General features: G+C 38.3%; 1 protein-coding gene across 1 annotated transcript; it reads left to right on the top strand.

The window, feature by feature from the left end:
- Window positions 1–578: 578 nt before the first annotated feature.
- Window positions 579–17,145, top strand: GCK72_009707 (uncharacterized protein; the record flags this gene model as incomplete). The annotated part of the gene is made up of 19 exons (XM_053727500.1): window positions 579–716; window positions 767–883; window positions 926–1,142; window positions 1,338–1,464; window positions 1,511–1,757; window positions 1,806–1,954; window positions 2,573–2,686; window positions 2,750–2,902; window positions 6,084–6,275; window positions 8,356–8,472; window positions 11,050–11,152; window positions 13,138–13,318; window positions 13,523–13,707; window positions 13,761–14,061; window positions 14,335–14,563; window positions 14,642–14,729; window positions 14,779–15,054; window positions 15,105–15,389; window positions 17,059–17,145. 19 exons carry the CDS (start codon window positions 579–581, stop codon window positions 17,143–17,145), a joined length of 3,306 nt encoding a protein of 1,101 aa, XP_053587077.1.
- Window positions 17,146–21,952: the final 4,807 nt, after the last annotated feature.

Genomic DNA, 21,952 nt, shown 5'->3' with positions numbered 1-21,952 from the left:
AAGCTAAGATTTAGTAAAACTTACTCAGCTCCCCTTAATTTTCAATTTGAAATTATTTCTGCCTGGAATTGGGAAATAGAGGATATCCACAATCGTTAATATAAAATCTGAAAGTCTCAAAAGTTTCCTCAAAATAGATTCAATCCCTCTCGAATCTTAATTAAACCTAAACCAGCTCTGATACATTCCTTCCATCCAAAATCTGATCCCATTTTCTCTTTTTCATTTCCTTTTCATTTTAGCATCATGTTGCACTTGTCCATTTCGTCTGTTCTTCTTCAAATCCATGAATTGACCACTCTCTCTTTCTCTCTTCCATTCATATGTTTTTCATTCAACGCTTCTTCTTCTCCTCCTCCAGACTCTTCTATTTTTGTTCGGAACCACAAACAAAAAACTATAAATTGAGCAGCAAATTGGTTTTGGCTCACTCAGCTGACCTCCGACGAACACTATCTCTCTCTTCCTGGCATCCCTTTTGTTTTCTTTTTCTTCCCTTACTCTCATCATCTTTTTTGCAGACGCCGTCCGTTTTGTCGTCGTTCTCCATAATGACATAAACGTCAGTCGGATGAGAAATGCGTCTCGGCTCGAACAGTTACGATGTACAGCGGACCGAAGCTATCGGTCAGGCGCCAATGAAGACTCCGCCCCCTAATCAGATCAGATGTACTGTCACATTTCTGGACAATACATCGTATCATTTTGAAATAGAAGTGAGATTTTGGATTGGTTTGGAAGGCTAATGATGAGAGAATATTTTCAGAAGAACTCACTTGGAATAGTACTTTTGGAGAAAGTTTTCAACTACTTGGAAATAATTGAAAAGGATTATTTTGGATTGGTTTTTATAGCTGTAGATAATTCAAGCACACAGCAAAAGGTAAGCATTTTTAGAAGTTTAAATTTATAGAATTATTTTCAGAAATGGCTGGATCCATCAAAAAATCTCCGAAAACAAATGATATGTCCACCGTATCATCTGTTCTTCCGAGTGAAATTCTATGTTCGAGATCCGAATCGTCTGAGAGACGAGTTCACTCGGTTTCAATTCTATCAACAAGTTCGCCAGAATCTAGAAGAAGGGCGGTTACCGTGTAATGAAGGATCCCTAGCTCTTTTGGCAAGTTATGTTGTACAAGGTTCGTTTAAAAACTTAAGAAATTTTTGAAAGGGTTTTCATTTTGACAAATGAACATCACTTCACAGTTTCTTAACTTTTTCGAGATTTGGTGAAGCGCAATTGAAAAACTCATGTAAAGACCCTGAAATCAATCAGTTCTCTTTTGCAACTTGCTATTTTCCGACCTTCGTTTTTTCTTAAAATAATTTTTCAGCGGAAGTTGGAGATTTCGAGGATAAAACTCACGGAATGGCGAGGACATGTCTCTGTTACAAAATTCAATTTGCCACACTTCCTGATGATTTTTCTGATAGAGTAGCTGAACTTCATCAACTTCATATGTTGGGTTTTTCCTTTTCCATCGATTCCCACCCAATAATCTTACAGAGGTCAAACTCCTGACATCGCCGAACAAAATTTTCTGGATCATGCTCGACGGTTGGAAATGTATGGAATGGATGTTTATGATGGGCGAGATGCGAACCTTCTTCCAATTGAACTAGGTGTTGGAGCAGTTGGAATTAAAGTATTTCACGAGGGAATAAAAATGAACGAGTATGCATGGGCTCGAATACGAAAACTCAGTTTCAAGAAGAAACAATTCCAAGTTTTAGTATCCAATGAAGATGGAATTGTGAGCTTTTTTCTCAGAAAATATTGGATAATTTTTACCCATTTTCAGAGCGAAACAATAATGATATTCAATATCATGTCAGCGAAAATATGCAAACTTTTATGGAAATGTTGTATAGAACAGCACACATTCTTTCGATTGAAAACTCCTCCAAAGACTCCGCAGAGAAAAGTTTTCAATTTTGGATCAAAATTTCGGTACAGTGGTAGAACGGAATATCAGACACTGGAAGAAAATGAACATCGAAAATCAGCTGGTCACAGAAATTTCCATAGGTGTGTTTTGATGTTTTAAACTCTTGGTGAAGTTTTTTGAGATTAGAATTTATTTTCAAATCGAGTTATCTGAATCGAGCCGATTCTTCGGCATTGAATTTTGCACAACAACCGTTCTCTAGTACTGTGACTTTGCTTCTTGGGTGGTCGTAATATACAATTTGTCCCTCGGCTTTCTGACTAATTCTCTATTTCTCTCACTCTCTAGGTTTTCACAGTATACTTTTATTGATGTGTTCATCGGATGATCACTTTCTAGAAGAACATTTTAGTTTAAAGTAAAAAACTGAACTACTTCATTCCTATTTTCCGTCAGGATGATTCACTTCTTCGTTAATTCAAAGAAAAATTTATTCTTCTGGAGACAACATCGCGGTATCGAGATATTGATAGCAGATGAATATTTCCGTCATCTGTTATCTAGGTTTGTAGGGAAATCAAACTTTGAAATAATTTCGAATAAAGCGGCATTTGAAAATCCAGAGAACTGTGCTGCATGTAACTCAAAAAAATACAATTAAACAATTAAAAATTTTCCAGATCTCTCTCAAAATCTTCATTCCTTCGTTCCACATTTTCTGGTAACACTCAATCGATTGACTCATCTCGTTACACAAACACAACGACTACAGAGTCTCCAGAACTTCCATCAAGGTAAGTATCACATCAATATGAATCCCTTCTTCTTCTTCACACACATCGCATGCTATCTCACAGTGGTCAACTGTTGGCACGTCGTCTTTTGAGTGCCGCCCGTCACGACACCGACTCATCAGATGCACTTGGATATGCTTCGGACGGCGCCGTTGTCTGTGCTCCACTCACTACACCCCTCTCACCAAGACGCACTCGAGACTACGCCACAGATAGGTACGCTCTACTCTAGATATATCCAATTAGTAGTAGATGTCGAGTAACTTCCCGTTTGTATCCTATTGCATACTTTCCTCCGTTGCTTCTCTTTTATTTGCCTATTTATAAGAGCTACATCTTTCGGACGGGTCACTACACTTGACGAATCACAAAGCTTCCTCGTTTTGGCACCACGCCATTGTCTTCTTTCCTTTCTTATCATAAAGTTGTGACAAGTATGTCACGACCTTCATCAATCACACATTCTCCGTCTTTTTGTTTCATTCTATCGTTCTTCTTCTTCTTTTTCTCTGATATCATCAGTTCATACAATCACTTATTGCTTATGCAACCAATCAATCGAAAAAGGAAAAAGCCGTTAGTAGACGGAATGCGTCCGCGGAGAACAGCTAGAACGAGGTGAGCGTTTTGTCAGCCTAATCATAAGCTTGTTTGATTTTTCTGTTTGATCTAGTAGTACCCAGTTGGAAATCAATATCGTCTAGATCGCCCCTCGTTCTAGGTTTTCTAATTTTAATTTTTATTGTTTCAAGCTGATTTCTATTTAATAAATAGTATTTATAGGCAATATTCATAGAAGTCCACTGTCTCTGAAGCTTCTCAAACTAACACAAAATCTATATTAGCTCTATTCTGACTTGCTCCAACACAGTATAGTCTCTATAATATTTATTCTCAACAATACTATTATCGGGTATGTTTTTTCACTTTTCCGACGGCTTTTTTCGTCCGGAAAAGTAAAGAATGATCACAAAAAATATATGGGGAAGTCAGTGAATCTAAAGTGCTCACCTCCGAGGGTGGTCTTTTTCTTTCGTCTCCAAATACACAACATAGACACATAAATGGTTGTTTGTTGGTTCTTGCCTTATTCTTCTTCTTCTCACCGGCCAATCCCTCTCCTGTCATTCATAAGCACAAACATGGCACCAACTCAATCTACACCGAAATGTGTCGATTTCGAAAAAAAGTGAGATTGACCATCGAATCTCCTCCGCAATTTCTTCCGCAACTGATCCGGGACGCAAGGAAAAAGATATCAAGATCAATGAGATGGCGGGCTCGTTTATTTATCCAACCGAGCTGTCATTATCAACATTTTCTGCTTTGCCTCCTGTCATATCACTCCCCTTTTTCGTTTTTCTTCGTCGGTGCTTCTCCTTCTCGTGAACCGGAAATTCGTGTGTCTCAATCCGATTCATTTTGTTTCTTATTGTGCCCTTTTTGGCTGAAAACTTTCCATTCTTCATCGTCTTCTCCTTTAGTTTTACTTTCGTCGCTTTTTCCATTCATTTCTTCCATTTTCCCTCACACTCAAAACTAGTTTTTCTCTTCCAATTTGTGTACCTCATGTCACAAGACAACGAGTATGATGAGGTCGCTAATCATCCGTGTTGATGGAATAGGGTTCCCTTTTTGTAGACTTTTGTTTTGAGTCACTGCTGCAATTTTTATTATTCTGCCTGACCTTAAAAACAAAACTGAATGACCTTTTCCATTTATCGAGAACCTCTTCGAACCAGTTATTCTTACTCATTCGAAAACCAATCGGGAATTCTTCATTTAAGTTTTATGTCTAGACTTTAGGACATTCGGAGACAACATATTCAGCAGTTTGTTCTGTCTTATTTCCAAAATTTCATATTGAATCCGAATTTCAGAAAAGTAATCAAACACCTTCTCTGGACTGTATTTCCTCTATCGGGTTATTCAGGTCATGTAAAAATGTATTTTAATACATTTTTTCCTTATTCACGACCGGTGAAAAATGTATTTTAATACATATTTTTCTCCCATTTTTCTACATTTCTCCCCAATTTTTTGACAGTTTTTCTACATACGCATGTCGAAAAATGCAAAAAAGGGGAAAAACGCTGTTAGACCAACGGTAAACTGAGATTTGTAAAAAATAGTTTCTCGGCTCTCGTGAATAAGAAAAAAATGTATTAAAATACATTTTTACATGACCTGAATAACCCCACTAGAGGTAAACAACAAATTCAATAGAAAATTAGGGTGACTCAGTTTCAATTTCATTCAATATTAAATTCATTTTTCGGTTTGGCACTCCCTTATTTATAGAACTGAAAGTCTCACAACAATTGAAGTATTCTTCTGCTTCTGAAGACATGAATCATAATTCAAAACTCAGATTATTACCCGAGAATTCATTATTTTTCATTCTCCTTTTCCAACTTCCCGTCACTGTAGTAGTAAAAGTAAAATAGTACTTTTCATGAGAAGAAATGGAAATTTTATGTCGTCAGGTTGGTTCGTACCGTATCCGTCAGTCAACCTACCATTTTCGGCTTTTTCCTCCTTCAGTTCTCTTCGACCACACCCCTACAATTAGAATGCTTTTCCCCCCTCTTCAACTTATATTCTCATAGCTTCTTTTTCTGTTCATTTTGTCCGATTTCCACTTGACACAAACTCATATCCACTAGTACTTTTCATTTCCTTTTAGATTTTCATGTGGGTCATCATCCAGAAACAAATTCTCTCTTCTTTCCTATATCAAATGCCAATTGACCTCATAAGCGCATTTTGATGCTTTTCGACGATCGCCCTAATGACCGTTGCCTTGACAGTCTTCTGCGCCTCTGTCCACTTTATGTCATCTTTTTTCTCTCTTTACATTTTCATTCAGTTTTTTGTGAGGCCAACGACCCTGAACGGCACGAGAGATGAGAGCGTCATTGGGGGTATGCGCGAAAACCATTTTCTTTTTCACTCTCATTCTCTCTCTTTCATGATCAAGATTTGTTTTAGAGCGTATTGTTATTTCGTTTATGGATTCCATTTATTTTTACCTACATGAAGATTTCGAATCACATTCTGATACAAACAACTTACCGTATATATGAAATCGCTAGTTTTATAATAGTTGGAGCTTGGTGACGCCTAAATGTGCAAACCTTCTCAATATTCTTTCACAGGTCTTAAACTTATATTGTGAATCTTCTTACAACTAGACAACGATTGATTAGATTCTGAACTGATTGGGATTCTACCCCTTCTTCCTTCTTTCGATTTTTTCATTGAAACCAAAACGGCTGATTTACAGTCTTCGTTCATTCACTTTTTCCCTCATCTCCATTTTTGATCATTATCTTCTCATACCGAATTCATTCCGTTTTCTTCTCCTTCTTCTCTTCTCACTTCTAAAAACCTTCAGCCGACCTCATGTCCAGAAACGAAACAAAAAAGGAGTAGATTTCGAGAGAAAATTCCGAATGGAAGTGCCGTCATTCGTTGGCAAAGCATGCCTTAAACTTAAAGGATTATGTGTGAATGTATGGGCGGCCACTCTGTCCACGTGTCAAGAAAGAGAGGAGTTTGATGAGAAAGTGCCGCCGAGAGCATTTCGGTACGTTTTTCCCTCTTACTGTATTTCTCCCATTTGGAACTTCCCGATGATCACATGATTCCACTTCACTTAATGAAATTAAAGTTAGATTAATCAAGAATTAAAACTGTTTTCAAAACAGGATATTAGTTTATTTACACAAAAAACGTTCAGATTGTTTTTAAACATCTGAACCTTTAAAAAAGAATTCGTCAAACTCTTCCAAGTTTCAGTCTATCTTTCATAAGAACTAGTATAAAGTAATCAATTTTTATGTCCTCATGTCCTCCAAAGTTCTATAAACTTGAATACCCAGAATGCATTTTACCTTCTACATTCTCAGAAATAATTTAGCTTTTTCGAACTGGAAAAGAGTGAGCAATTGCTCGGAAACACTTCCGTGATCCATATAGCTTCAAACTAACTGAGATGAGACAGAGAACAATTTTTTATATTTTTATTCGCATTTCTTAGAGAATTTATAATTTTTCTCGTTGGGTGGGCATCCCCCGTCCCACCCCCATTGCACTTTTCTATCCTCTTGTATATTTTTGAAACATGTGTAAATATGTCCCCAGGGGAGATCTCTTCCTCTTCTTTTACTACACCGCGAGACCACACATCCATTTTTTGATAAACGCAAGTTGATCGTAAAGCCAAAACGACAAGTTGAGGGTGTGGTGTGTCTCCAGGAAATCGAATGAGCTCTTCTTCTTTTCTTCAAGAGCAAAAAGTGTTTCTTCTCTCTCTCGCATGCTAAAGACATTGAACTCCTCTCTCCTCACTCCACTACGAACACCTTTGACAAGAGAGTGTAAAGTAGTTGATGACAGGAAGAAAACAGAGAGAATCGGTCAAGAGCCACCACCTTCCAACCACCAATTTATGACCTTCTCCTCTCTTTTCAATCGAAAATCCGTTTCCCACAGCAGGAGATATTCAATTTCGTTTGTCGTATCTATCCAAAAAGGCAACATAATCCGTTGTGGTGGCTCATGGTGGTCCGGTTGGGCAAAACAGGTAAACAACCGAGACGACTCTTTTGCTCTCTTTTGGATGGAGGATAATTAGAATTAGAGGAAATGCAGGGAACAGAAAGGGGAGAAGGAGAAGCATTATTAATTGTTTTATTCGATAGGAAAGAGGGAGCCGTATAGGTTCTTTTTGAAAGGTTTTTTGGTGGGAATAGAGGAAAAAACAGTGCAAATAAAATTTAAAGAAGAATTATTGAGTTACAAGTTATTCACATTGTGGAAGAACAGGAAAGATCTTGGACAGTTCAAACTGGTCACAAACAAGAAAAAAGTAAACTTCTGGATGAAATTAGGTTTTAATAAACCGATTTCTTGGATAGATTCAATGATATTTCAAACATTCTCGAATCCTGAAAGCGAATATTTGTATGGATTTGATACGATGAACTGTTTCCTATTGAGAAAAGACAATGGAATGCTCCCCTCACATTCTAGAATGTGTTTTCGTGGTCCTTGGAAACTGAAGTTGCTTCAAGTCTTGAGATCTTTGATTTTCCACAGTTCAACAATCATCTCAAATTTCAACGTCTCCTGCTTCTGCTTCTTCTTCCATTCTTCCATCAACTTCTCCTTCTTCTCCTGTTTCTTTTAGAATCGTCTCACTTCTGGACATCTTCATTCCCATGTCATTCTGAATCGAAAAAACATGTTTTCAAGCATTTACCTGCAAGGTGTCCCTGTTTCTCATTCCATCAGTAACTGCCTAACACTATACAAAATTGAAAAAGCCAACAGCTGACGCCTTCTTTTTCGCCTTCTCATCTTCGGTTTTTCTCTTCTTCCAGTGTCAAACAACAATCAGTTTTTGTCTTCGTTTTCTCTTCACTTCCCTCCCCGTTTACATTCCCTCCCGTCCAGCTTTCCCATCTGATTGACTGCCCTCTTCTCCTCCTTCTTTCCCTCAATAAGCCACGCCCACATCTACTGTCTGCTCCTCTATAACCTATATGCTATCTCTTCCGGGTCCAAATGCTTGCAACAACATGATGCAGCTGTAAATTCGAATAGCTGCTGCTCCGGGAGAGCTCCTTCTCTCACTCTGACAGACTGATTGTTGTCTCTTCTAGTCGAAATATTCTGAAAATGCTAAAATTTGCCGTCGGCCCATGGGTGGCCGATAAATACGGCACGACTAGTGTCGTTCGATCACCCAGGAATATGCCACCTCAGCCAAGAAGAATACGGTATGTGAATTTCACAATTTTGTCACTGTTCTTGCAGTTATATTGCATGAAACCTTTTTTGAAACTGTGGTAAAACCCAGAATGTTTTCTTTGTATGTTTTAGGGAAGTTTTGCAAAACCTACAACTTCAGTGAGCTTTTAAATACTTTCCAAGTTATTTTAATATCCGGACGAAATAGGAATGAGCTTCAGGAAGTACAACATTTTTCAACAAACGTGATATTCTCCATTTCCAATATTCCTTTAATTCCGAATTCGTCTCGAAAAGAAAGAGAGTTCTAGAACTGTTTGCTTCCAAAATTGGTTCAGTTTTCCCGAAAAGAACAGTCAAATAACTCTCGTTTTTTATATTATTTGTTCAATTTTTCAAACCATTTTTCGCCTCCAATTCCTCTTTTTTTCGTTTTCCCAAAATTGTATTCTTTCTTTTTTCTTCTTCCTTCCGAGAATGATGTCTTTCCAAACAGTTTTTGAGTAATGATAAGATAACGAAAAGTTTACGACGAGTTTATGACCTTCTCAACTCACTCAAAAAGCTTCTCGACCTTTGATTTGTCTTCTGAGAAGAGCGGAAGGAAACACAAATTTATAAATAATGATATTCATGTAAATGTACTAAAACGGAAAAGTCCAATTTTCAGTTCTTTTTTTTTCGCTCTCTTACTAGTTCCTTTTGAGTTTTTTTTCTCTATTCCACTGCTATGTACACATGCATAAAACATTTTCGTTTTCCGCGCCAAAAAATATATTACGTCGTCGTCGGACGAAAAAACGCCTAAACGGGGAAAAGGGAAAGCCGAACGATAGAAAATCGAGTTGGAGGGAAAGCTCTGAAATCAAATGAAAATAGAGAGAAAGAGAACTGTTTGACATTGAACAATTTATGGAAGAATGAGTAACAAAAGAAGAGAGAAAGAGTAATTATATATTGGAGGGACGGTTCGGGATGGATAGGGTTGAATCATCACGGGATACTTGATTTGTTTCGGATTTTGGTTAGTACCGTGATGCAGTCAGTGAAGGCTTCGATTTTGATTCATGTCGTAATGGAAATTGATGAATTTTGATCTCTGAATCGTGCTACCTGCAACTTTTCAGTTAATTCAATTTTGGAATTCTTTTCTTAACCATTCCAATGACCTCTCAGCAAAGCAACGCTTTGTTTTCAGTTTAAAACGTTTTCTAGGTTTATAAAAATCATTGCACCATCGTTCTACTACATTGAAAATGCTTCCAAGTCAGTACAGTTCAAATTTTAAAGTAGATGATTTATTTTCTGAGTATTGATCGAAGAAGAACTCTGATTTTTGCCCATCCGAGTGAGATCTGATATTTTTTTGAAACTTGATATTTGTTACTTACCAACTTCTTCAATCATCTTGTCAGGTGTCATGTCGCCACGTCATTGTCACTTTTTTCCTGACAACTGTCTGTCAACTTCCTGTTTTCACAATAATTTTCAAGAGTCGATGAGTAATTTGAATATATATGTATTCCACCGAGATCATACAATTCACACTTTTCTTTTTTCCAATCGAACATATTGCCAACTGGCACCGGATAGTTCTTCATCTCATTTCTCCTTTATTCGTTCTCCTCTCACTTTCCGCAAGCTTTCCGCGTGCCGCCGCCTCAAGCGTAACCGTAATTCGATACTCTCGAAAACCGCCTGGCGCACCTTGCTCAGACCGGTTACTTTTTGAATGCAAGAGAGATCATTGGATACAATGAGATTACAGAGAGAATAGAAGTTTTGATACGAGCCGTTGAGAGTTGACAGTATCGAGCCGCGCACGTTTTGTGGACGCCTGTCCTCGGATTATTGGCAATTGAAAGGAGAAAATGAACTGCTGGTTTTCGACCGTTTTATGAGTTTTCTCCAATCTTTTTGTTGATATTTTGATATATTGATTCTTTCTTTTTAAAATAATTGAAATACTGGATAATGAATTCTCGTAAAAACAACCACCAATTAGTTCCAATTTCTCACTAGAGTATATGGGGGACGATCTGTGAACAGAGCTAATTCTTATTTTTCTTTTCTTCTTTTCATCTGAATCTTTGGTCTGAATCATCATGAAAATTCTGACAAATCAAAAATGATTCTGGATTCTTCCACATTCTCGAATTTTGTTTTGTCCGCATCTCTCCTCTTATTCACCACTTTCTGACTCATCTGAAAACAAAACAGTTTGTTTCTTTTTTTCATGGATAGTAGTAACTAATAGTACAAGAAGAATGTTTCGGAGGTGAACAGTTTTGTATTTGTTCAGAATACTTCTACCAACATCTTCTTCTTCTTTTCAACTTTTCCTCTTCTTTTTCTTATTTTCGGAAACTTTTCTTGTCGCCTCTTTAGTCGATTCAGTTGCGGAAAGAAGAAGAAGAAGACGTCGACCAGAAAGAGAGTATTCCCTCTTCAAAAGAATACAGATTATGTGTACATGCATGCGTATTCTGTACACTGTCATCTCTACAATATGACCCAAATCCGCCCACTCATTTACCCACATTCACCCATCCAACACCATCTGCATCATTTCAATATTTCCCATTTATCGTTTCCCTATATTTCAGCGAATCATCAGCTCCTTCTCTCCGTCAGCAACGTCTCAGCAAAGAGGCGATCTACTACGGAACACAAGAGAGTTGTGACGAAAAGAGTTGGACACCGAGCATGGTGAGTTTTGATGCTTTTCGATTTTCAAAAAATAGAATATCCATTCTGCAGCTGCTCCCTATTTTATTACTTCTTTTATTGTATTTTCAAAGTCATTCTGAGGTGACGGTATGGGTTGAAGGTGTAAAAAGAATGACGCATGAAAAAGAAAACGTTTGTTTTCATCCATTGCGTTCTGAACCTCAAAAAGTAATAAAAATAGAGTAGAGAACGAGAGATACAGAAGAGAGTTCTGGTGTTGACACAGTACTGATGAGGAGTAATCGGAAATCAAGAGGGATGAACAGTTCTTTGAACATCTGATTTCCGACTTAGTGACCAACAAATCTAAAATTAGAGGGAAAAAATGAAACGTTTTTGATTATATCTGGAAAAAATTGAGCTTTGATATTTTCGTCATATTCAAAAAATATTCAATTCTAACTTTCAACAAAATTTATTTTGAACGAGATGGAAATGATACAAATTTTGATTCAAAAAATAAACATTTACAAATTCCCTCATATCAGATGGCTTCAAGTTTTAACAAATTGCAGGATATGCCTTGAAATTTTTGTAGTTCTCGATTGAAAGTCGTTTTTTTAGTTAGTCAGACCGAAATTTTAGTTAGTCAGACCGAAATAGAAACAATTAACGTGGTTTAGCCTGATAAGGATTCGAAAAGTTTTCAGCTACAAGAATAAATAGCCCCAGATTTTTATCTACATAAGCTCTCGATTTCCAGAAAAACTTTGGTACAGTAGTACCTTCTCTGAAAATTGGTAATTTTTAGCAAGAAACTGTAAATACGAATAACTTTTGTGTAGATTTCAGAACACCGTATTTCTGTACTTATATTATTAAAGCCACGAAACAAAAGCGAAAAAAGAATATAGTTTATCGATGCAGATATATAGTTGCTTTCTTCCTCTCGAACACAAATAAATCATTGAAAACAAGCAGAGGGCACCACCACTTACTGCATCGAACCGCCCGTTGAGAAGAGCTTCTCCGATTCTCCCGCCACGATGTATAGGTTCCGTCCGGTTTACTCTCGGTGTGGCGCCGCTCCAAATCTCTGCGTCTCATAAGGATTAGACGGAGGGAAACATAGAGAGTGTCGATAGGTACTGTCGGTTGAGCAAGCATACACATACACACATCTCGATTCACTAAGAGAGAAAGAAAGCCCTTTTTTCTCAAAAGTCCTCTCTGATTCTTTCAACTCTCTATCTCTCTCACTATCTCTCAACTATCTGTACTAATTGTGTTTAGCAAGAAAAAGAGAGAAAGAAATAGAGTTCTGTTCTGCCAAATTTCTATTATCAACCAACTCTGAGCTGATTCCTGAGATCCTAACAGGGCGAATGCCCATCGGTAATTCCGTGTCGTTTCGCGTCAATGCGGCGCCTGGGAAAATTGATATTGCTGAAACGATAAAGCGATTCAATAAGCAGGTACAGTTTACAGTCATTTCTAGATCAATTCGAAAATTTGTTAGAAAAAAGTTTGTGAGTTTCTTGAAAGTTTTGGATACAAGATAACCCAAATTCAAAACTTTCGAGATATTGGTTAAGAATAAAACTGATTTAGTTTCATAGACATCTCTACTTTCTGTTCCGAGCTGTGAATTCGAAAATTTATCTGTCTATTACTAGAAACAAATCATCGAAATCTAGACCAATCAGATCTGAATTTTTTTTGAATGGTTCGAAACCATCTGACACCTCAAATCCTTTCAATCCCTTATCAACAAATCAATAATGTTCTTCATCTTCCAAAAAATGTGTCAATTAGTTGTCTTTTGTGTGTGTCTCTATCTCGAAAAAATGTCTTGCGCGACACTCGGTGTGACGACTCTCTTCCCCTTACAAACACAGATTCGAGAGCATGTGCTCTTCTCGCTCCCTTCTTCGCCCCCACATCATTCTTCTCTTCTCTTATAAAGACAGAGATAGAGTGACTAGAAACTAGAAACAAATGAACATCGAAACATTCAATTCCAGGCATGTACCTCAACATCACCAGGCATTCATGCGACTGCCTCAGTTCGACCAGCGACTTCTGGAACTCCGAATGGAGCATCACGAAAAGCGACTAGTGGATATTCAGCATATGGATATGCAAATTCGACACAAACACAGCAACCGACGAGTACAACGAATACGAATTATTCACCATATTTGAGTAAGTATTTCATATATAGCCCTGAAATTGAAAAAAGACGAGAATCGGAAACGGTTGTTTCAGTTGTGCAGATCAGAATTGCGTATGATTTGAAATGAAAAAAAATCCTGAGGCATAAATTTTGTTATTCGATTGTGATCTGAATTCTGAGATCATAATTTTTCCAAATAAGTTGATTTTAAAAAAACACTGTATGAATTTCAGACGGAACGATATCCCGATCATCTGGTGTAGCAGTGGCAAAAGCAGCTCGAGGAGGTCTTCCACCAACAAATCAATCATATAATACTTCAAGTCCTCGAAATTCAGTAGCCAGTTATTCTTCGTTTGCATCTGCTGGAATTGGTGGAAGTCCTCCAAGATCAAGGAGATCACCGCAGAGTAATAAAGTGAGTTCTTCTATAATTGAATCAATACTTTTAAACAAAAAAAATATTTTCAGTCAAGCAGTCCAGTAGGAGAAGATCAAATTGTTACGATAAAAATGAGGCCAGATAGACATGGAAGATTTGGATTTAATGTGAAAGGAGGAGCCGATCAAAACTATCCAGTAATTGTATCAAGAGTGGCACCGAATAGTTCAGCAGATAAATGTCAGCCGAGATTAAATGAAGGAGATCAAGTATTGTTTATTGATGGAAGAGATGTTTCTACAATGTCTCATGATCATGTTGTTCAATTTATTCGATCAGCAAGATCAGGAACCAATGGAGGAGAGCTTCATCTCACGATTCGACCGAACGGTGAGTAATTCGAAAAACAGAAGAAACGTATGTTTTATATGGTAGCACTTGTGATGACTCATCCATATATATCATCACCATTTCCTCAGGGTTGAGTCATCACATACATGTTTAAAACTGAATATGATTCATATTCCTTCCCTTTTCCTCACTAAAATATCAGTTTTCCACTATTGTTATTTAATCATTTCTTTTTAATCATTTTCTTTGTTAATTTCAGTCTCAAAAATTTATTTATTTTTCTTTTTCTATTGCAAATCTCTCTTTTTTCAGTTTACCGGTTAGGAGAAGAAATCGACGAACCAGACAGTCAAATGGTTCCGGAGCCAGCAAGAGTAGCGGATTCAGTTCCAAGATCTGATAAACTTTCGCAGTCTCTTCAACTTCTTACTGATGCATTGACGACTGGAAAAGTAGTAGATCAATTCGAGATGTTGTATCGGAAGAAGCCCGGATTGAGTATGAATATTTGTAGGCTGAACACAAATGTGGCCAAAAATAGGTGAGTTGATGAACTTTTCAAAAATTTCTGAAAACACCTGACGCTCTAAAAATTTTATTCCTAAATTTTGAGTTTAAGATATCGAGATGTATGTCCTTATGATGATACTCGAGTAGTTCTTCAAACATCTGGAAGTGGGGATTATATCAATGCGAATTTTGTAAATGTGAGTTGATTTCATTCAACCGCCCACCGGAAATTCTCTTTTTTTTCAGATGGAAATTCCAGCATCTGGAATAATCAATCGATACATTGCTTGTCAAGGACCTCTTGCTCATACATCTGGTGATTTCTGGTTAATGGTTTGGGAGCAATTGTGTACGACAATTGTGATGTTGACTACAATTACTGAAAGGGGGCGTGTCAAATGTCATCAATATTGGCCGAGGCTATACGAAACACAAGAATACGGTCGACTGATGATCCGATGTATTAAGGATAAACAGACGACGAATTGCTGTTATCGAGAGTTTAGTGTTCGAGATAGAACTGTAAGTTGTTTCAAGTAAACCGAATCTTTCACGTTCTCTTGAGTTTTCAGACAAACGAAGAGAGAAGAGTGACTCAAATGCAATACATCGCATGGCCAGATCATGGAGTTCCAGACGATACGAAGCATTTCATTCAATTTGTTGACGAAGTCCGAAAAGCGAGACAAGGATCTGTAGATCCTATTGTCGTTCATTGTTCAGCGGGAATCGGACGAACTGGAGTATTGATTCTGATGGAAACAGCAGCATGTCTTGTTGAATCAAATGAACCAGTTTATCCATTAGATATTGTAAGGACGATGAGAGATCAAAGGGCAATGCTCATTCAGACACCTGTGAGTTTTTATCCTCTTTTAAAAAAAAAATTTTGTCTGAAAAAGTTATGAGAAATTTTAAAAATGCACGACGTGGTTTCGCCGTTTTCACCACTTTGAATAGAATATACTGTAGTTCTATTTGCAATTTCGAAAAACATTTAGTTTTGGACCGTCCATATTAAACTTATCAAAACTTATTAAATATTCAGTTTCTACGAAAAGTCTTCAATTTTTGGAATATTCCAATAAATGTAATAATTAAATCTGAGGATCTTTATTTGTAATATTTTTAATCAAATTTGTAATTACAGTACCGGACAAAAAGGTATCAACTTTGGCTGTTTTCAGTGGAAAATGACCAAACTTTGAGAGTGTGCCATAGTAATTCTGATTGTCACACCAAGAAAATTTTTAATGGATCATACAGATCAAGGGTAGAACTACATTTTTGTAGTTGACAACTTTTTTGTACCAACACTCCCTAGCAAGTTACATATCGAAAAAGTAATTTCTCCCTCAAATCGACCAATTTCAGTGCAAATTAGTGCGATTTTTGAGCTTTCGGGTGAAATTCAAATACCGTCCCCCCCCCTAATTCAAAAATGACCCCCCAAAAGTTGTCCTGGAAAAGCCCCCCACCAGTGAACTTTGAGAAACAAGCTTGTTAAACGTTGGTCCCCCACTGTTACTATCTCCAAATAGAAAGTTGATTAAAGGAGAGCCCCCTCTCCCCATTCAATATGAGACCCCCGTTCAAGATTGGGCCCCCACCCCAAAGCGGATTCAAGCAGAACCCCCCATTCTGTCGTAATATAAAATGCCAGTGGATTAAAGAAGAGCCCCCCGTTTTTGCGTGATTTCAAGTGCATTGCAGATTATAATATGCGGACTTCGAAAATCATAGTTTTTCCATTAATTTTTCCCCATTTTTCTTGGTTTTTCACTGATTTCAGCAAATGTTTTACCTTCCTTTCTGAAAATTAATTGTATACTGGCATTTTGGAGGGGATAGCGCAGTAAAATCCCAGTTTTTGACAAGAGAGCGCCGATATTGAACGATGGGGGCTTCTTTTTTAATGGTGGGGTCCCATTCTTGAATGAATCACTTTTATGGTGGGAGTCTGTTTCGTGGGGGCCTTTTATTAAATCGTGGGGGGCTCATCTTTCACCAAGAGTTGGTTGTTTAGGAGAGGGGGGGGGCTCTTTTTTAAGTATGCCGGGTAATTAAAGTAGAGCCCCCCATTTCTACAGGTGGGGGACGAATGTTTAACAGAGGGATTCAAGAGTTACCCCCCTCTTGAAAAGAGAGCCCCCCACCAAATTTGTACTGGTGGGGGGCTTTGCAAGGGTTGCTATCAACGTGGGGGGCTCAACTGGATGGGGGGCTCTCCTTGAATTACGCCAGCTGTCGTCTTAAAATGACCATAACTCTCTTGGGAGTGTCCGTACAAAAAAGTTGTCAACTACAAAAATAAAGTTCTACCCTTGATCTGTATGATTCATTAAACATTTTCTTGGTGTGAATTTCAGAATTACTATGACATACTTTCAAAGTTGGTCATTTTCCACTGAAAACAACCAAAATTGATACCTTTTTGTCCGGTACTTTAGATAGATGTTCTTGATTTTTACTTCACAAAATTTCGAGAATCGAATGCAAAATTTACGTAAAATTTCAAATTTTCAGGGCCAATACACATTTGTCTGTGATTCAATTCTTCGTGCTTACAATGAGGGAACAATCAAACCGTTAGCAGAATATCAGAAACGATAAGATTTGTTTTCCCTCTTTTCTTCTTCTTCTTTCATACGTTTTCCCCATCGAACTCTCAAGAAACGGATCCCGCGAGGTGCTAGCTTTTTTGCCTTTTCTCTAATTTGCTATGAGGTACTGTAGGTGTTTATCTCATTTCATTCTCTTCTCAAAACTAGTCAATTTGTTCATTTTCCCCCTTTCCATAATATATAAAATCTATCTCAATGGGTCACCTATGTGATTTTCGTACTTTTTCCCTAATTTTTCGTTTTTTTTTTGTTTTTGGTTTGCACCACTCTCCACTTTCTTTCTTCTTTCTTTATCATTTTCATTGTACGAAAAATCGCCCAAACCGTAAAACTTGTATGTATAGGACGAAAAACAAAACTCAATCAGAAACTTTCTTTTCATATAAAACTTGACAGTCTGTGTCCGTATTTATGATACAAAACCAACAATCGGTATGGAGAACGGGGATAAGGCTACGAGATTTTAAAGAAAATCTAAACTATTATGTATGGGAGACGGGAACGGAGGGCTTGATTTTGTAAATCACCAGGGTTTCAACAATTATTAAGAAAAGGGAAACGAGAGGAAGAAGAGAAAAAAGAAAGGATACAATTCAAGAAAAACGCAAAAAAGAAATCAATCAAAAGAGAATGAGGTGTTTAGAATGAACGAATGAAATGCAAATTTAGAGTTTCGTCGAACCAGCGAATCGAAACTTAGAGATTGCCTAGTAGTAGAATTTCCCAGTAGAAAATGTATAATGGGTTGTCGACGAAGATCATCGGTATTTTACTCGAAACATATAAAAAACGGTGCATAGGAAATCTGACTATTTGATAGTGGGGGACTGAGAACAACATGGCCTGCCATGATCAAGTGGGGAACAACTTCCAAAAATTGGTGAAGTTGAATTTACAGAGCTATAAGAATATCTAACACAAAATTGGCGAGGAGACTAGAAACAAATCCAGCTCGAGAAGGCAAGAAGAGAAATGGGATCGGGATTTTTTGAATTGAGAGAATAAGTTAAATGATAAAATTACTATTGCACAAATATATCTCATGATATTTCAAGGTGAACCTATGCAAAAGCGCTTTGTTGAGACTGCATTTTTGGTTATATTGAATATCTGAAACTTAAATTGCACTGTTTTAATATTTTTTGTAAACTAAAATTCTTTCAAAAAAAATTGGCCTTTCTCGATTATATCTCTCTTTAAAATAATGTCTTTTCAAAATTCTTCATTTCCTTACTAGCAACCGGGCCGGGTCCAGGCCATGGGCGGGCTGGCTTTGAGATAACTCGCTTCAAAATGACAATTAGGAGTCGATCAACCTGTCAAATTGTTGATCTCGGTGAGCTCAAGGCCCGTTCAAGGCCCGGACCCGGCCCGGTTGCGAGTATGTTCATTTCGAACAAAAAATTTAGGTATGCGATTTTTCTCAAAAGAGCGCGTTTGCATAGGTTCATTTTGAAATATCGTGATATATCTATCATGTTAGCATCGATGATAATTGCAATCAGTTGATGTTTGCAAATGGAGTATGCTGAGGCATATGGTGAGCATAAGGAGGTGCATGATGCATATGCATTTGCTGAGGATATCCATTCGGAATACCATATCCCATAGCTGCATTCTGATGTGGCTGTGGCAGTTGGTGCAGTTGCTGCTGTTGATGTTGTTGTTGTTGATACCTGTAACAACACAACTTTCCGCTACGCAAAATTACTGGTTATATCTTCTTTATTTCCAATCTTTTCTGCTATTCCTTTGATATGAAATAATTACCTGATATGGTGCATTCTTTGCATCTGCTGCATATATGCAGCTTGTTGAGCTTGCGCAAACTGCGCCCCATTCATCTGATTATGTTGTTGCATTTGCTGCTGCTGAAGTAGCATTTGTTGCTGCTGACGTTGCTGATGCTGTTGCTGCAGTAACTGTTGCTGTTGCTGTTGTCTTTGTTGCTCCAATCTTTGCATCTCTTGCTGCTGAAGTTGTTGTTGTTGCTCTTGCTGTTGCTGTTGCAACAATCGCATTTTATTCTGATGCTGTTGCTGTTGCTGAGCTAGTTGCTGAGGATTCTGAACGGTCGCAGCTGATGGTATTCGATCAATTATCTTTTCCATCGGAGACTTTGATGTTTCAGCAATAGGTTCCGTTGACTCCAACTCGTTTAAGAATGTATCGTATGTGTCGGGTCCCAGTACAGTATCGGCGTTATAGTTTTCCTGAAAAAAAAACATATTTTGTTATCTTGTTCAAGATGGTTATGAACCTATGCAAGATCAACAACTTGTGCTATTTAATACATCTTTTGGCACTAAATGCCATAAACATATATTAAATAGCACAGGATATTGTTCGTGATTATGTCTATTATTCTTATTGAAAGTTTTGAAAATCTTACAGCCACTATCACAGCTAGCTCGTCGAACCATTTTCCGTCAGGAACATTCAGAATATTTTCGTCAACTGCCGATAGACGGTCCCCAACATTTTGCATTTCGACTGGACTCGGCTGATGTATTGAGGCAGGTGTTGGAACTGATTGATGTGCCAAATATTGTTGCTGTTGTTGTTGTTGCTGGTGAAGAAACTGTTGCTGCTGCAAATGGAACCCGTTTGGCATTTGAGATTGAGCCATCCAGTGCTGCTGTTGTTGAACTCGTCTCCAATCTTCTTCAGTAGGCTGGGCTACCGCATCGTTTCGTCGTTTTCTATTTTCACCGATGTGACCGTTTCGAGATGTAGGTGCTGCTGATGCACTCATTGCCTCCTTGTTTTTTTGCTGCTCAAGCCTTTTTCGCTCTTCATCTTCTGTGTATCTATGGAAGAGATGTCCAGTCACAGCTCTTTGGTCAGCCACCAACGCCGGTATAATCCTCTCGTATTTTTCAGCCGCCTGTTTCGACTTTTGACGATGTCGTTCTTCACCCAATTCAAACAAACTTATATCACTCACGCACCTATAAACACTGTATATAGAAAAAGTAGCTGTTTAATCTACAAGTCAAGACTTACGGTTCGTCTTCTGGATTCGGCAAATTGTCGTTTACATATGGCACCGTCGGTTCTTCAGGTGGTGGTGAATGTGATAAAGACGATGTTTTGCTTGTCGACGGTTTCATTCCGACGACGTTTTTTTTCGGATTCCTGAAAACGGAACACTAAAAATTAGGTTGAAGAAAACGAACGGAGAAAAATGGGAGGAGTGAAGTTGTATGTAGAAAAAACAAGATGAAGGAAAGCCCGAGAAAATATAGAGGGAGAGTGAGGGGTAAGAGAAAGACACGACTAGTCAATTTCAAACATCTGATGTGCTTGTTATTAGGGTTGGCACGAGAAGCACAAAATCTCGATGGGGCCTCCCCTTCTTCTCCTGACTAGAAGGAATAGAAAGAGGAGAAGGAAAAGCAGGAGGAATAGAAGGACGGCAGTGTGAGCAGTGAAATGAATGAGCAAAATGGGGCGGGAGGAAGAAGAAGACGACGGCGTGGCGTGGCGTAAGGCGAGGAGTGGCGAATTGTGGAAAAGAAGGCGAAAGGAGAAGTATCTTGAATTTCTGAGCACATAAAGAGCAAAGAGAGAGGACAAACTGGGAGGAAAAGGAGGACTAAAAGAAGAGGAATTTATAAACTCCACCGGTTGCGTTCGCATTTTTGGAACGCGTAGGGCATTCAATCATATGGCAAGGTACGACAGGACCGACCGGGTGGTTTACATAGAAAAATGAAGAAGGTTGTAGAAGAAAATGGGAAGAACGGAAGAAAGTAGCATTTCAAAAAGAGATAATGTATGGATTCTGAATGTAAAGAAACCGACAAAAGCGAATGATCAAATTCACCAAAGGATATAAATTGTACAGTGGAAAAACGATTGCACCGCGAGTTCTGACTTGATACGCGAGTTAACGTATAGGTAGAACATTACAGCCGTTCAGTTACGAATAAAGATACGCACAAACATATACATACATGCATACACACATATGCAGCTTTGCGGGTGACGGCGGCGGCGCCATGCAAAAAAACCCGGGCGCCGATAGAGAACAGAAGAGGAAGAGATTGAGAAAGAGAAGATGAAAACGACAGCGAATGAACGCGAGAGGGAAAGAGTGTATGAGACGAAGAGGCGCAGTTAGACCATCTAGAGGAACACAAGTGTAGACTGAAAGGAAGGAAGGAAGTATCAAAGTTGTAAAAAGGAATAGAGAAGTACAAGTATAAAAAACGTGAAATTGAGAAAAAATTAGAGCTTGGATGATTTTGGAGTCGGCACAAGGAGACCAGAAACCCGTAGCAGAGCGGTTTCATGTGTTGTGTGTATTTTCGGAATAAAAAAGGGAGGGTGTCTCGATGTGTTTAGTGAGTGTGCATGTGTGTATGCGAGTGTTTGCTGCATGTGTGTAGCCTGATGGCACGAAGCTTGACCAAAAAAACTCCAGCACGTCAGAACATGGCGTGGTGAAGAAAATGAGATAGGTGAGATTTGAGTCTCGTTACTAGAGCTGAAGAAACAGGGCATAGCAATTATTATGACGATGTAGGCTGAGGTGTAGACAAGCAGACTAATCTTTTAAAAATGATGAAGTGGTGAAATCCGCCGACGAGAGAAATCCATAACTCAAAAAACTGCGGTAATTTTTTTCGCAGGTATCAATATCCGAACACTTCACTTCGAGAACGTCGTCATCTCGCATACCTAGACACGTCAGGCAGCCAACAGTGCACGATGAGGGCATTGGTGGGAGGGCGTTGGTGAGCGGCCGATGGTAAGCGACCGCCCGGGTGATCACTCGAGACTTCTAATCC

The sequence above is a fragment of the Caenorhabditis remanei genome, chromosome III (assembly GCF_010183535.1).
Source record: "Caenorhabditis remanei strain PX506 chromosome III, whole genome shotgun sequence".
NCBI classification, from domain to species: Eukaryota; Metazoa; Nematoda; class Chromadorea; order Rhabditida; family Rhabditidae; genus Caenorhabditis; species Caenorhabditis remanei.
Note: the sequence above shows the minus strand (reverse complement) of the source record. Positions and strands in the feature narration are given on the sequence as shown.